The 13,487-nt window shown below is 42.4% G+C and overlaps 1 protein-coding gene across 1 annotated transcript; it reads left to right on the top strand.

The window, feature by feature from the left end:
- Positions 1 to 7,864: 7,864 nt before the first annotated feature.
- LOC306913242 (dehydrodolichyl diphosphate synthase complex subunit nus1-like) lies at positions 7,865 to 9,066 on the top strand. Its single transcript, XM_079489832.1, has one exon. It carries the CDS (start codon positions 7,987 to 7,989, stop codon positions 8,833 to 8,835), a length of 849 nt encoding a protein of 282 aa, XP_079345958.1. The 5' UTR covers positions 7,865 to 7,986; the 3' UTR covers positions 8,836 to 9,066.
- Positions 9,067 to 13,487: the final 4,421 nt, after the last annotated feature.

The following is a 13,487-nucleotide window of genomic DNA, read 5'->3' as shown; positions in this document are numbered from 1 at the left end:
CTATATTTGACCTCCTGTTGTTGTTATAGGTCAGGAGTGGGCAACTTAGATGATGGGGAGGGCCACTATATTTGACCTCCTGTTGTTGTTATAGGTCAGGAGTGGGCAACTTAGATGATGGGGAGGGCCACTATATTTGACCTCCTGTTGTTGTTATAGGTCAGGAGTGGGCAACTTAGATGATGGGGAGGGCCACTATATTCTCACACTCATTCCTAAGGGCCTTGCATAGTGTCGGGCAGAAACCTCTTATCTCCGTATTTTAACATTTTTCATCATATGTCACACAAAAGTAGCAAAAATAGTTGATCTACCTGGTTGATCCTTCCAGTGTCCATGCATGCATGTCTAAGTACAAACGGCTTGTACAGTGAAACTGAGATCTGCTATTTTTAATTGGAATTTAAAAACAATCTTTTTGCTATTTTTTTAATATAAATGCTGAAAAGTAAAAAGAAATATTTAATTTACATTAGACATAAAACATTTGTTTTAATACTAGTAATTAAGCTACTAATATAGACTGAAGTACGTCATTAAAGTGGGTCATGTTTGCATGTTTGGAATTGTAACAGCTGAAATTAATAATATAACATTAACCTGCAGGCCGCACTAAGTGAAGGTGGGGGCCGCATGTGGCCCCCCGGCCGCCAGTTGCCCATGTATGTTATATGTGGATGTTTTCTTGGCATTTCTTGGCAAAGGTCAGCCTTGGCACACTCTGACTCCACTCTGTTCAGGAGCTCGGTTGTTCCACGTGGTCAGAGTGTTGTAGGCTGATGTCATCTGTGTAGTGTAGTCCATGCCTGATGCCCATCAACAATAAAAATACTGTTGGTCCTCTTTCCCCTGGAGAAGGCAGTATATAATAGAGTCTATTATATACTGCCTTCTCCAAATAGAGTATAACCCATTTAGGCGAAATAAATAAAAAGTCTTCTGAAAGAATATATATATTCGAAGATTTGCGCCACATTTTCACGACTTTTCAAAAATAGCAGACCTACAAGCTCGTAGCGCGCCACTCGGTGGCACGCTATGAGCTTGTAGATCTGCTATTTTTCAATAGCTAAAGTATAACATAATGCTAAAACACCAAGACGGGTTCCCGTCAAGAATGGGATAATGTCTGCTAAATTCATTGCAATTGTACATTGTTCATCTATAATTACCAGATGACATACTATTCTGTGGGCAGGTGGTCCCTAAAGTGAACACGTACGGATTGTGTTTGCACTTGGCTTGGCTTTTAATGATCCGATCACAACGTATGCCAGACCATGTCCCCCCCGGCATGGTCTGATCTGATTACATCCTGATTGTCGTGTTTGCTGCTGCCTGCTTGCTTTAACACGCCTTTTCCCGTGATCTCTGATGTGTGTTAGGTATACTATAGTTTGTAGCGTAAATAAAGTGTTACCAACATGTAAAATTGGGTGTTAATGGATTGGTTAATACTAGTAAGCCTAATTGGCTAGAGCAGAGGTTTCCAAACAGTGGGCCAATGCAGGAGACACACCAATACACCGATATTCACATGCATGTATCCAACATGTTTACAACGTAGAATTCTGCTCTCGAGAGACTAAGAATTATATTTTTAGGGAACGTGATCCCAAAGGTCAAGGTTTCTTCGTGGTACAACTAGTTAAATAGATCAGGTTCAAGACAGGTCTGCAACGAGGAAGGAGTAATAGCTTGGCAGCAACAGTAACTGAGTGGTGTATTATCCTAGTGCCTTGGCCAGTCCATGGCAGTGGCTCGCAGCTAAATTAAGCTACAGTCTCACACTTTCTCAACCTCAAGAGGCTTCTTCTTACAACAGTTACAAGAAGCAAAGAGGTCGAGGCAAGTGACGGAGTGCAGCAACCCATGAAAGCAAAAACCATACAATGTGGTATTCTTTGTCCACACCAGATAGAACATTCAACATTGGAGCAGGACCATGTCAACACCTCTCATATACTCCTATAATTAATACCTCTTAGCTGGACTGAATGCCACTAGCAGTAGCATATAGAGCGTCGCAGTCCCGCCCCCTACCAGGGCCCAGGAAATGATTCTCCGTTAATTTTCCTCATAGACATTTCAAAAAGTATTTATTTAAAGACCTTTTAAGCCTCGTACAATGCCAACTCTTGTCGTGACAAATCATGACAACAAACACAATTTTTCGGGTTGAACAAATAATTAGAAAGAAGAAGAAAACGGCAGGTTACAACACATTTTTTGTTGTTTTTCTTCTTTGTAATTATTTGTTTGGTCCAAAATATTGTGTTTGTTGTCATGATTTGTCACGACAAGAGTTGGCTTTGTACGACGCTTATAAGGTCTTTAAATAAATACGTTTTGAAATGTCTATGGGAAAAATGCATTGGAAACTATTTCCTGGGCCTGGCGTCGTCATGAAAGGGGGCGGGACTGCGACGCTCTATTGCATCAGGTGACATCCCTGCATGTCCTGTCACTGTCATGTATGTCTGGGCAGTATTTGGGTATAGAGGAGGGTGTGCACGTGACATCATCATCATACCCGGAAGTTATGCAGGAACGCCTACTGAGAAAAACACCTACTGAGAAAAGCCCATACATCCAGACAGAAAAGTTTATCTGACTACATTAAACAACCTTAAACTCACTTTGCCACTCACTTTATGCATGCGCATACCCTCTAGTCCAGGTGTGCCCCCGCTTTTTGACTTGAGCGCTACTTTAAAAAATGACAAGCTCAACAAGATCTACCCACCAAAAAGGTTACCTGAGGGGGCTTTGGAATTGTAGCGATGGCGTTACATATAAGACAAACGCACTTGGAATGGGAAATACAGGGCATTTATTTTTTTAATGGAAGGGTTTTCTTGTATATAATAACTTTGTAATGCTACTGTTTGTGATACAGTACAGAAAACAAAATACTGCATTGTGGGTTTGAGCTCGCATGCTCCTTTTTTAAGTCAGTCAATCAAGTCACCTTAATACAAGAGGCAGATGCATTTTTATTTATTTCTTTACATTTAAATAATATATATTTTCAGGGGCATGTCATGTGGTCTACCTGCACAGCCTTTGTGATCTACTGGTAGATCATGATCTACCTTTTGGGCACCCCTGCTCTAGTCTATACAAATATTTTGGGGTATACAGACTTTTTATCGAATCAGTTTTAACCACTTAAAACCTATTTTATAGGCTACTTACTCTTATTACGTCGCATATAGCAAAAATAGCACATTTTTTTACATTTGCCTTTTTCTTTTTTTAACTTGTGAAAACTGGAGAAAACCTTTTGGGGGCTTGTAGAAGTGCTATTTTTGCTATTTATGAAATCTTTTGAAATTTTGTGGAAATGTGTGAAACCTCAGAGGACTGTCAAATAGTGACAATAGCTAAGCTGATCAACATGACCAAAATAGGCCAGGCTGAAACGAGCCGGAAGAAAAGACGGAAAGAACAACAGTAAACAGATTTACCATGACCTCAAATCCTGTGGAATGCCTTCAGCTGCTGACAGAGGAAGAACTCAAGCTTTACATCCTCAATCTAGTCCCTGGATGAGACAAATAACTTGTTAATGTTATTGCAAATGTTAGGACAGAATATAGAGATATCCCTATCCAGAATTAACTAATGTTTGTCATTACTTTGCTATGACATACGCACATGGTTAGGTTAGTACTAATTAAAGAGAATATGGTTTACTAGAGGTTCACAGTTGTATGTATGTCTGAGTCATAATGTCTGGGTTGTGTCAGAGTACCTGTATGGAGATCTTCGTATCTGTCAGTCCATGTCACCTTTATGCCAATATATGGAGTTCCCTGATGTCATTTGGACACATTGCTCGCTAGCCCTCTCATTAGCCAATTGTATTTATAGATCACGCATGTTTTACTGTACAAATTTCTGTAGCCTATTATTTCTGAGAGAATTTGAGTAGCCTTTTCCAGTCATCCCAGTCCTTTATTATGGCGAGTGGCGCGCTACGAGCTTGTAGGTCTGCTATTTTTGAAAAATCGAAGAACGACTGACATAGAAACACAGCTTTTTCAGAAAACTGTCAGGATGTAGAAGACATTTTTAGAATCTGATCTCAGGTCAAAATTATGTAATACACTTTGCTCTTTCTGGTGACTTTATTTCTTTGACTAAAATTTCAGGTCCCCCATTGCCGTATTTTGTTAAAATTTCGCTGTAATTTTAGGTTACCCAGCCCCCCCAAAAGAGAAAGGCAGGCAGGCAGACAGACTAGTCGCTGAATGCAGGCTGCCATGCACAGCGACATTGGCAGGGGTTTCCTCAGCTACCCCTCAACACAGCGTCACTGTCTGAGCAGAAGCTCTCAATGTTTTAACCATAATACTAAATGTACAATAACTAAACATAAATCTCACTTGAATTGGATTGCAATACTTTACCATTTCAAATCATTAAAAAAAAGAAAAAGGAAATGTATATATTTTAGGGCCCCCCCTGTCGGGGGCCCCGGCCCGGGCTGTAGCCCACCCTAGCCCAATGGTAAGTCCACCTCTGTTCGTGGGCATACCAAACACAACACAATTAATGTCAAACTATTCAGCTCAAAGTATTGAAGAAGTGTACAGTAGCAGTCTATACCATACATACCTGGTTTAGCAGGGGATTTGGTCCAACATCTGGTTAGAGGAGGCAGTTACTCAGTTATTCCACATGGTGGGACTGTTAGACATCAAATCACAATTTCTTCACACATAAATAAGTAGTAATAATAAAGTTTCCATGGCTTTTCCTTCTAAGAAACCCACCAGTCATAACATTAGCATTTTGGGTTTTTTTTTTTACATAATGGTAGCCTATAAATAGTCTTGGAGATTATCTTTATTTTATTAATATTTTATTTTGTCTTCTAGGGGTTTTTGAGTGGTGTAAACCACTCCTACAACTGGCTTTTGTGTGCAGAAAAAAATGAGCATGGTTGCTATGTTCAAAATAATTTCTGACGTAATTAAATCACACCCGGGTGAACTGGATGACCGTAGCAACCGTGGTCATTTTCTCTGCACAAAAAAAGCCAGTTGTGAAATCACATCCAGGTGTGATTTCATTACGTCAGATCAGAGCTGATCAGGCTATATAATACCTTATCTTATATAATACCTCACATCGGACAAAAACTCCAGCTGAATCAACTTCATGGTCACAAATCATCACATCAGAAGACGAGTCTACCTAGCCAAAGATCTTTAACGTCAGACATTACGTCAGACCACAGCTGATCATGCTATATAAAACCTTACACCACTCAGTTCACACGGGTGTGATTTTTATTAAACAAAGCTCTCATTCTTAAAGTCTACTTATCGAGAGATATCAACTTAGTATAGAAATGCTCCAAATATTTCCATCGTGTGGGACTGGGAATATAACCAAAACAAATATTAGATAAAGGTGTCAAATTATATAAACTACGGTAAGGTCACATACCAAAGCGGTGTGACACATTTTGTGGTCTGGTGTAAATGCAGTATGACTTATGTTACTTAGCAGAAGGGTTCCCAAACTTCTCAGGCCATATTTGAACTGGGGAGCCCCCAGCCTGGGGAGCCCCCATCCTGGGGAGCCCCCAGCATGACAAGGACAAGAGTTGAGGCATTACATTTTGTTTGACTTGGTTGGTTCCACAGACAAATACTGTTAAAATAGCCAAGCAAGGTTTTGTAGATGGACCATTTTCAAAATGTTTGCCTTTCTTAGGTAATATTTGACTTTTTTTTCTTTTTTCGAGGGGCACTAGCACCTCCTATATACAGGTTTAATGTTTTTTTTAGTTCAATGTTTGTTTTAAAAACGCCATTGACAATAAAGAGAATTGAATGTTTGTTTTGTCTCAATGTTTGTTTTACATCATCATGTTGTAAGATGATAAGAGCGCCCCTCACTTCACACGGGTGTGATTTTTTACATTACAGGTTGTTGGTTACTGTTGATGTAGTGATGGTCTTTCACTGTAGGCCTGTGCTGGTTTGTTTACTGTTGAGTGAGTGAAATAATAATAATGTTGCACATTAAGCTAATCCACTGGGGCCCCACAAAATCATTTGGGGATTATTTCTAAGTAATAATACAAAATCTTGCTTTATATACTAGCTACTAATATTTCAGACATACTAAACATCATACTAATTTGGCATACTAAGTACTAAGTCCTGATTCTCCTAGACCTATCAGCAGCATTTGACACAGTGAACCACCAGCTGCTCCTAGACACCCTAGCGGATCTAGGCATCGGCGGGACGGCACTAAAGTGGTTCTCCTCTTACCTCACCGACCGGACCTACCAGGTCTCCTGGAAAGGTCTGTTATCATCCCCCCGAACCCTCCAAACTGGGGTCCCACAGGGATCTGTACTTGGTCCCCTCCTTTTCTCACTGTACACAAAATCCCTTGGCACTATCATCTCTGCTCACAATATATCCTATCACTGTTATGCCGATGACACACAACTGTTTCTATCCTTCCCCCCCTCTGCCACCCAGGTGGAAGAGCGCATCACTGCTTGCCTGGCTGACATCTCACAGTGGATGTCCTCCAACCACCTCAAGCTGAACCCAGACAAGACTGAGCTTCTCTTCTTCCCAGCTAAGTCCTGCCCGATGCGGGAGCTAACTATTTCCGTAGACAACGCCCTGGTAACGTCTGTCCCAACAGCCAGGAACCTTGGTGTTGTCCTGGACAGTCAGCTCTCGTTCAAAACTCACATCACAGCTGTCACTCGATCCTGTAGGTTCACACTCTATAACATACGACGAATTAGACCGTTCCTCACCCAGGAATCATCCCAGCTCCTAATCCAGACAACAGTCCTGTCAAAACTTGACTATTGTAACTCTCTCCTTACTGGCTTACCGGCATGTGCACTGAAGCCTCTCCAACTGATCCAAAATGCCGCAGCTCGCTTGGTCTTCAACCAGCCAAAATTCTCACATGTCTCCCCCCTGCTCCGCTCCCTGCACTGGCTCCCGGTCGCTGCCCGCACAGAATACAAAACTCTGATGTTGGCATTTAAAGCAACCAAAGGTATGGCTCCCCCATATCTTGCCAGCATGATTGAACCCTACAAACCCTCCCGCGCACTCAGATCAGCCAACGCAGGGAAGCTGGAAGTACCCTCACTAAAAACGCCGGGACAACGCTCCACACGTCCCAAACTCTTCTCCCTTCTGGCCCCAAAACTGTGGAATGCACTTCCCGTTGCAATCAGAACTGCAGCATCACTCCCGATCTTCCGCCGTAGTCTGAAAACCCACCTTTTCAGACTCCATCATGGCCCATAGCACTTACCCTACCCCCCTTAGACAGCACTTCTTAGACTTATATAGCATTTGAAACAGACTTATAGCATGTCATGTAGACAGCACAATAAGTGCATTGTATGTAGTCATAGCACTTCATAGTATATAGTGTATAGTAGTCATAGCACTTCATAGTATATATGTACAGCATAGTATAGCATATATGTGTAGTTTATATGTATAGTGTCATTATATAGATATGTTCTAGTTATAGTTTATATGTATAGTGTCATTATATAGATATGTTCTAGTCACGTTCTTAGCTTACGCATGTTTCGCGATAAATGCTTTTTACATATGTGATGTATTCCCATGCTTTTTGTTCTTGCTTATTGTAAGTCGCTCTGGATTAAGAGCGTCTGCTAAATGCCTAAATTGTAAATTGTAAATTGTATCTTGGATGCAACCATATTATTTTGCTCTAATCCACTGAAACAAATATGGAGGTTCACACTGACGTCATCATTCTGACATCATCAATCCACCTTTCAAGCCACTCAATCCTGACTTTATCACATTTGGTGGAGGCGGTCCGATCACAGCCGGAGTGAGGTGACGGCAGAGAGGTTATGCCAGTGACTCGGGGCGTATCCTTCACAATGAAGCAAATCTAGCCGTGTTGTGACTTCTAACCACTATCCTTTGACAGGGTTAAACCATGGAGCTCATCTACAAGTTGGTGTGGCGGTTGTTGCATGTATTCCTTCACCTCCACAGGTTGCTAATCACTTGGTTCCGACCCCAGCTTCAGAACTGGAATGGATGGCTGTGCGATTGGGCAGTGCTTCTCCTGCCGATCGCACTTGTCGGATTCCCGGACCACTACAAGGTGGTTGCTCAGGCGGCCGGTAAACACTCAGGAGGTCGCAGCCGTGTTCAGTTCAGCACCGACGGGAACTCTCTGGAGAGGCTGCCCCTTCACATTGGCTTGTTGATAGCCGAAGAGGAGCTGAGCTACACGCACACTGCAACCCTCGTCGTTTGGTGCATGGCTGTCGGCATATCTCATGTCAGCGTGTATGATAGTCGAGGAGTTTTCTCGAAGAACAGCTCCCACCTCCTGGAGGAGATACAGAGGCAGCAACGGGGCCTTCTGGGACCAGAGGATTCTAACTATAACGTGCAGTTCTTCAGCAATGGGAATAACAAGCATCAGCACCGAGCGCTGTCCGGTCAGCCCGTGGTGACAATTCTGTCACCAGCGGACGGAAAACAGAGCATCGTTGCGGCGGCCCAGAAGCTGTGTCGCGCTGTGGAACAGAAAGAGAGGAGCTCCACAGACATCAACATCAGCACGCTAGACGCACTCCTCAGAGAGGAGAAGAATATCCCAGACCCTGAGGTGGTGGTCAAGTTTGGCCCAGTGGACAGCACGCTGGGATACCTTCCCTGGCACATCAGACTCACCGAGTTCATTCCCCTGCCTTCCCACATAGACGTGTCTTACAAGGACTTATTGGATGCTCTGCAGCGGTATGCCTCCTGTGAGCAGAGGCTAGGCCAGTGATTGGCACATGCAAGTTAAATAGACCCTGCCTTGTGAACCAGAGCTACAATGCTCTAGACTGCCGTTATGGAGAATATGCAATAAATTCAATAATACTGTATATTTTGCCAAAACTAACTTACAGTTGATGTGGAATTTGTTTTGATGGATATCAATTCACGGGGGATGCGAAGCAGGCCCCAATTAAAACACAGGCTTTAGGGGCAGCAGACCATGGAACCAAGTTTGGGAGGGCACCAAAAGCCTGGCCAAAAAGAAAGACCAGACCATTGCACATCCCCAAGATTCGGTCTGGGGCAGCCAAGATATTGCTAAATCGGTGTGGAAATGCGTCGGCATGCACCGCTCACCCTGCCGATGAAGTGAGATTAGCAGCAGCAACTCAGGATGTTGAATACAAAGAAGAGGAAGCGCTGCTGTGGTCCGTGTGGTTATCTAAAAAACTGTAAACAATCAAGTATACCTTCATAAGGGTCCAATAGTTATGACAAGCAAATAATGACGTCATTTTATAGCGGCCACAGGCTGTCAATCATAATTAAAAGCAATTGCAGATCAATCAATGACACAAAACAATCACAATGTAATATTTAAAAAGGTATGCACTCTGTTATGTCCACACTACAAGGAATAGAAAATGTACCCATAAAGGAATCTGCTCTGCCAACATTCCCTCAGTTGTCCAAATGCTAAAAAAAATCACACCCGTGTGAACTGAGTGGTGCAAGGTCTTATATAGTCTGATCAGCTATGTCAGTGACGTCACACACTAACCATAGCAACCATGCTCGTTTTTTTGGTACAAACAAACAAACAAGGGTACACGGGTAAAAAGCCAGTTGTTGGAGTGGTTTGCACTGGAGTGGTTTGCACCACTCAAAAAAAGAAGAAAATCAGACCCATCTGAAGTGAGTGGTACTGTACTGTACTGTACTGTACTGTACTGTACTGTACTGTACTGTACTGTACTGTACTGTACTGTACTGTACTGTACTGTACTGTACTAGCCCTCCTCCCTGGCCTGTGTGTGTCTGTGTGTTAGGCTATTTTCGTGCTCGGACACAGGGACAGACCCAGGGACACAGCCACACACACACATAGCTGTCTATAGGAGTGGTTGCACCACTCAAAAAAAAATAGGGAGGATCACGACAGAGACTTGGGTTAGATTCCTCCATGGTGCGTTCGGCTCGCTTGACCAGTTACTCCAGAGTCCAGACAGATTACACAAGTAATTGTGTAATCTGTGTTCGCTGTTGGGAAGCCAACCTCTGTCACTGTGCTAGCGACTCCAACGTGTTGGTCAGGGTGCATGACTGTTCAGCACGGAGTGGAACTGGGAGGGATAGCATGTTCCTCCACACGCATGTCAGGTGAAAAGTAGCGCTGCTGGCTAGTGGCTACTTCCATGCGTTATCAGAATAGACATGGTTGTCTTGTCTACAACCTCCCCAGACCAACACTATACAGTAGGGTCACAGAGGAAAATTGTATCAAAGGGGTGACTTAAACTGATGTAGTAGGCCAACAAAAATACCTTGAAAGCTAGGAGAGATCATGATCCATCCATCCAGCTTCAGCGCCAACAACATCCTTAACCCTCACTGAGGCTTTGAGATGGGACCATGAGCCCACTCGATAAGGCCGTAGAATGGTTTAGGTAACCACTCCATGACTGCTAGGAGAAGATGAACAGTCCACAGTTTAAGCAAAAGCAATCACTGGGTCACTGGGTGCCCTGAATGAAGACTGATAAATTACTAATGAACATGCATTATTCCACCCAAGGTAACAAACTGGGGCAAGTCAAGCAACTCAACATCACATCCAAAGGCCCATTATGACACCTTACATGTGAGTGAGTTACCATGGGAGTAGAGAGTCAGCGGTCCAACAAAGATTTTTTCACCAAGCTGACGTGAAAGCGACCAGTGGACTCCACTCCACACCTTTTATACAGGTAGCCTGTGGACATGAACTTCATTCAACCACTAGCTGGCAGCAAATACACGCACAATCCCACACTGAGGAGATTGAAGCCTAATTTAGCCTGCCATATGGTGTCATGCACCAGATCTACAAGCTCTCATTAGAGCTTGTAGATTGCAATTGCAATTTCCAAGACTCGTAGTTTAATCAACAATTCTAACAAGCCGTGTAAGTAATACACATTCATGACAGTTTGGATCTGTTTTTTAAAGCATGGATGCATCCAAGTGTTGGATTTAACCTAGTGATGGTAAAACAAAAATAAACATTCACGATGTACAGTTTGGAACTGTTTTTGAAAGCATGGATGCATTCGTTGGATACCTAATGGTAAATGGTGCATTTATATAGCGCCTTTATCCAAATCGCTTTACATAGATTGTGCATTACATTCACCCATTCACACACACATTCATACACCGATGGCGGTGGAAACCATGCAAGGCACCAACCAGCACATCAGGAGCAAGTTCAGTTCAGTGTCTTGCTCAAGGACACTTCGACACTAACTCTGGGGGAGCCCGGGTTCGAACTGGCAACCTTGTGGTTACCATCCAGCCACTCTACCTACCCCTGAGCCACCAACACCCACCTAGGAGGGGGTAAAAAGTAGACTCAAATCTTCGGTGCTTACATGGTTATCCTTTCTCATGCAGGTATACTTGAGCTAGTCTGAAGACCTGTTATTACATGTTAATTGTTCCAAACTTAAAACAAAAGGTGACAGAGCCTTTCAGGTTGTAGCACCCACACTGGAATGCTCCTCCTCAGGTTTTGAGATACACAGCCTCCGAGCATTTTTAAGAACTTTTATTTGAAAAAGACATTTCGAGATGTTTCATGGTTTTATTTCCATGTTTGTTATTTTCTGTCCTGTTCAATTTATAGGCTTTTTTCGGTTCTGTATTAATTTTCCTTGTTTTATTGTGTGCACTTTGTGAGTCTTCTCTTGAGCAGTGCTATATAAATAAAATGTACTTACTGATCTTTTCATCATTGCCTGTGGCTCCTGCAGGCTCCGTGTATCTGTTGCTGAGCCCCTGGCAGTTGAGCCTGAGAACACTGGTAGAAGTCTAATAACGGAAGCCATTCCTTGATTTTAACTAGTTAGAAATGTGATAAAGGGCGAAAGGGCCTTTCTGTGTGGAGTTTGCATGTTCTCCCCGTGTCCCCTAGGGTAGGTACCCTCACAAAAAACATGCAGTAATCCTGGTCTCTAAACTGCCTCCCCTTGGCCAGCTGGGGCGCCTGATGGAGGGGAAAGGAACTGGTTGGAATAATGTGTTCCTTCCACGCGCTACGTCCAACCAGGGAAACTCCACCCTGTCAGGTGTAAAGGAGCAACTTGGACTAGGTTGGCGGAGTGTGTTGAGAGCCCAGGATCACATTAGATAATTGACACAGGGGTGAAAAATGGGTTACAAAATCGTGGGATCAAAATTATTAAGAAATGATTAAAAAAAAGAAATGTGTGATAATATTGTGACTGTGGTCATAGAAGACTTTGAGCAGTACATCTAGTGGGACTGTGGATGTATTGAAGCACTTCAAAGGAAGCAACTGGGGACCTAATCTGCACAAAATGAGTCATGAAAGTCAATAAAAAATAGTCAGAAACAGATTTTATGAAATAATATTATTAATAATATTGAAGACTAAAGATGTATTAAACTTAAGATTTATTAAACTTGTGAAACATCTCAGTGTGCTCATATGCCCACAGAAGTCATGGATCTTGCTGTACATGAGAAACTGCTAAATCCGATTGCTTTTTCCCCCTCGATTTATGAGAATAATAAATGTAAAGCTTGTTCAGTTAGCAGTTTATACTCGTGTTGTGAGCCTTATCAGGGTCGACAATCTGTGGAGGTACTTCCTTTGAAATGAGAATGCATGTTGCAACAAAACTGACATCAAATGGAAAGGATTCGCTAGAAATAGAATACACCAAGAGCTATTTTATGATAGACCAAGACCATTGAGATGTTTGAGTATTTTCATTAGAATACAATTGTTGAAATGATGATCATAGACTTTACCTTAAGGCCAAATAGAAAGGTGCTCTGTATTCCAAACTACTGTAGTTGTCTTCTATAAGTTCTGTATTTGCTACTATAAACATAGTCCTGCAGCCTCTTGTCCACTGAGAATGGAACAGAACTATAATTCAGTCTGGTGCACACATTAAATGCAGCAGAAAATGAGGAAAGAAGGAAGCCAGGCACTCATTCTCATAAAAATAAAATAAAATAAATGTACCTTGTGTTTTGATCATGCTGAACATAATCAGATTTTCTATTTCTATAACCACTTTGCTTTCAGTAGCTCAACAAAGTTGCAACTTTACTCATCGACGGTCAATCACTCTCCAGTGAAGTACTGTAGGTCTGCCAAGCAGTCAACACAGTTTGGGCGGGAACCCCTTTTGGTGTTTTAAACATTGTTATAATTTAGCTATTGAAAAATAGCAGATCTACAAGCTCATAGCGCGCCACCGAGTGGCGCGCTACGAGCTTGTAGGTCTGCTATTTTTGAAAAATCGAAGAACCACTGACATAGAAACATAGCTTTTTCAGAAAACTGTCAGGATGTAGAAGACATTTTTAGAATCTGATCTCAGGTCAAAATGGATTAACACATTTTTCAATCTCCTTGAGTCCTAG

Source organism: Electrona antarctica (assembly GCF_951216825.1).
Source record: "Electrona antarctica genome assembly, chromosome: 2".
NCBI classification, from domain to species: domain Eukaryota; kingdom Metazoa; phylum Chordata; class Actinopteri; order Myctophiformes; family Myctophidae; genus Electrona; species Electrona antarctica.
The sequence above is the reverse complement of the archived record's forward strand: the minus strand, read 5'-3'. Positions and strand labels throughout refer to the sequence as shown.

Coding starts and splice junctions, on each gene's coding strand:
- LOC306913242 (XM_079489832.1), top strand. CDS start 7,987: ATGGAGCTCATCTACAAGTTGGTGTGGCGGTTGTTGCATGTATTCCTT.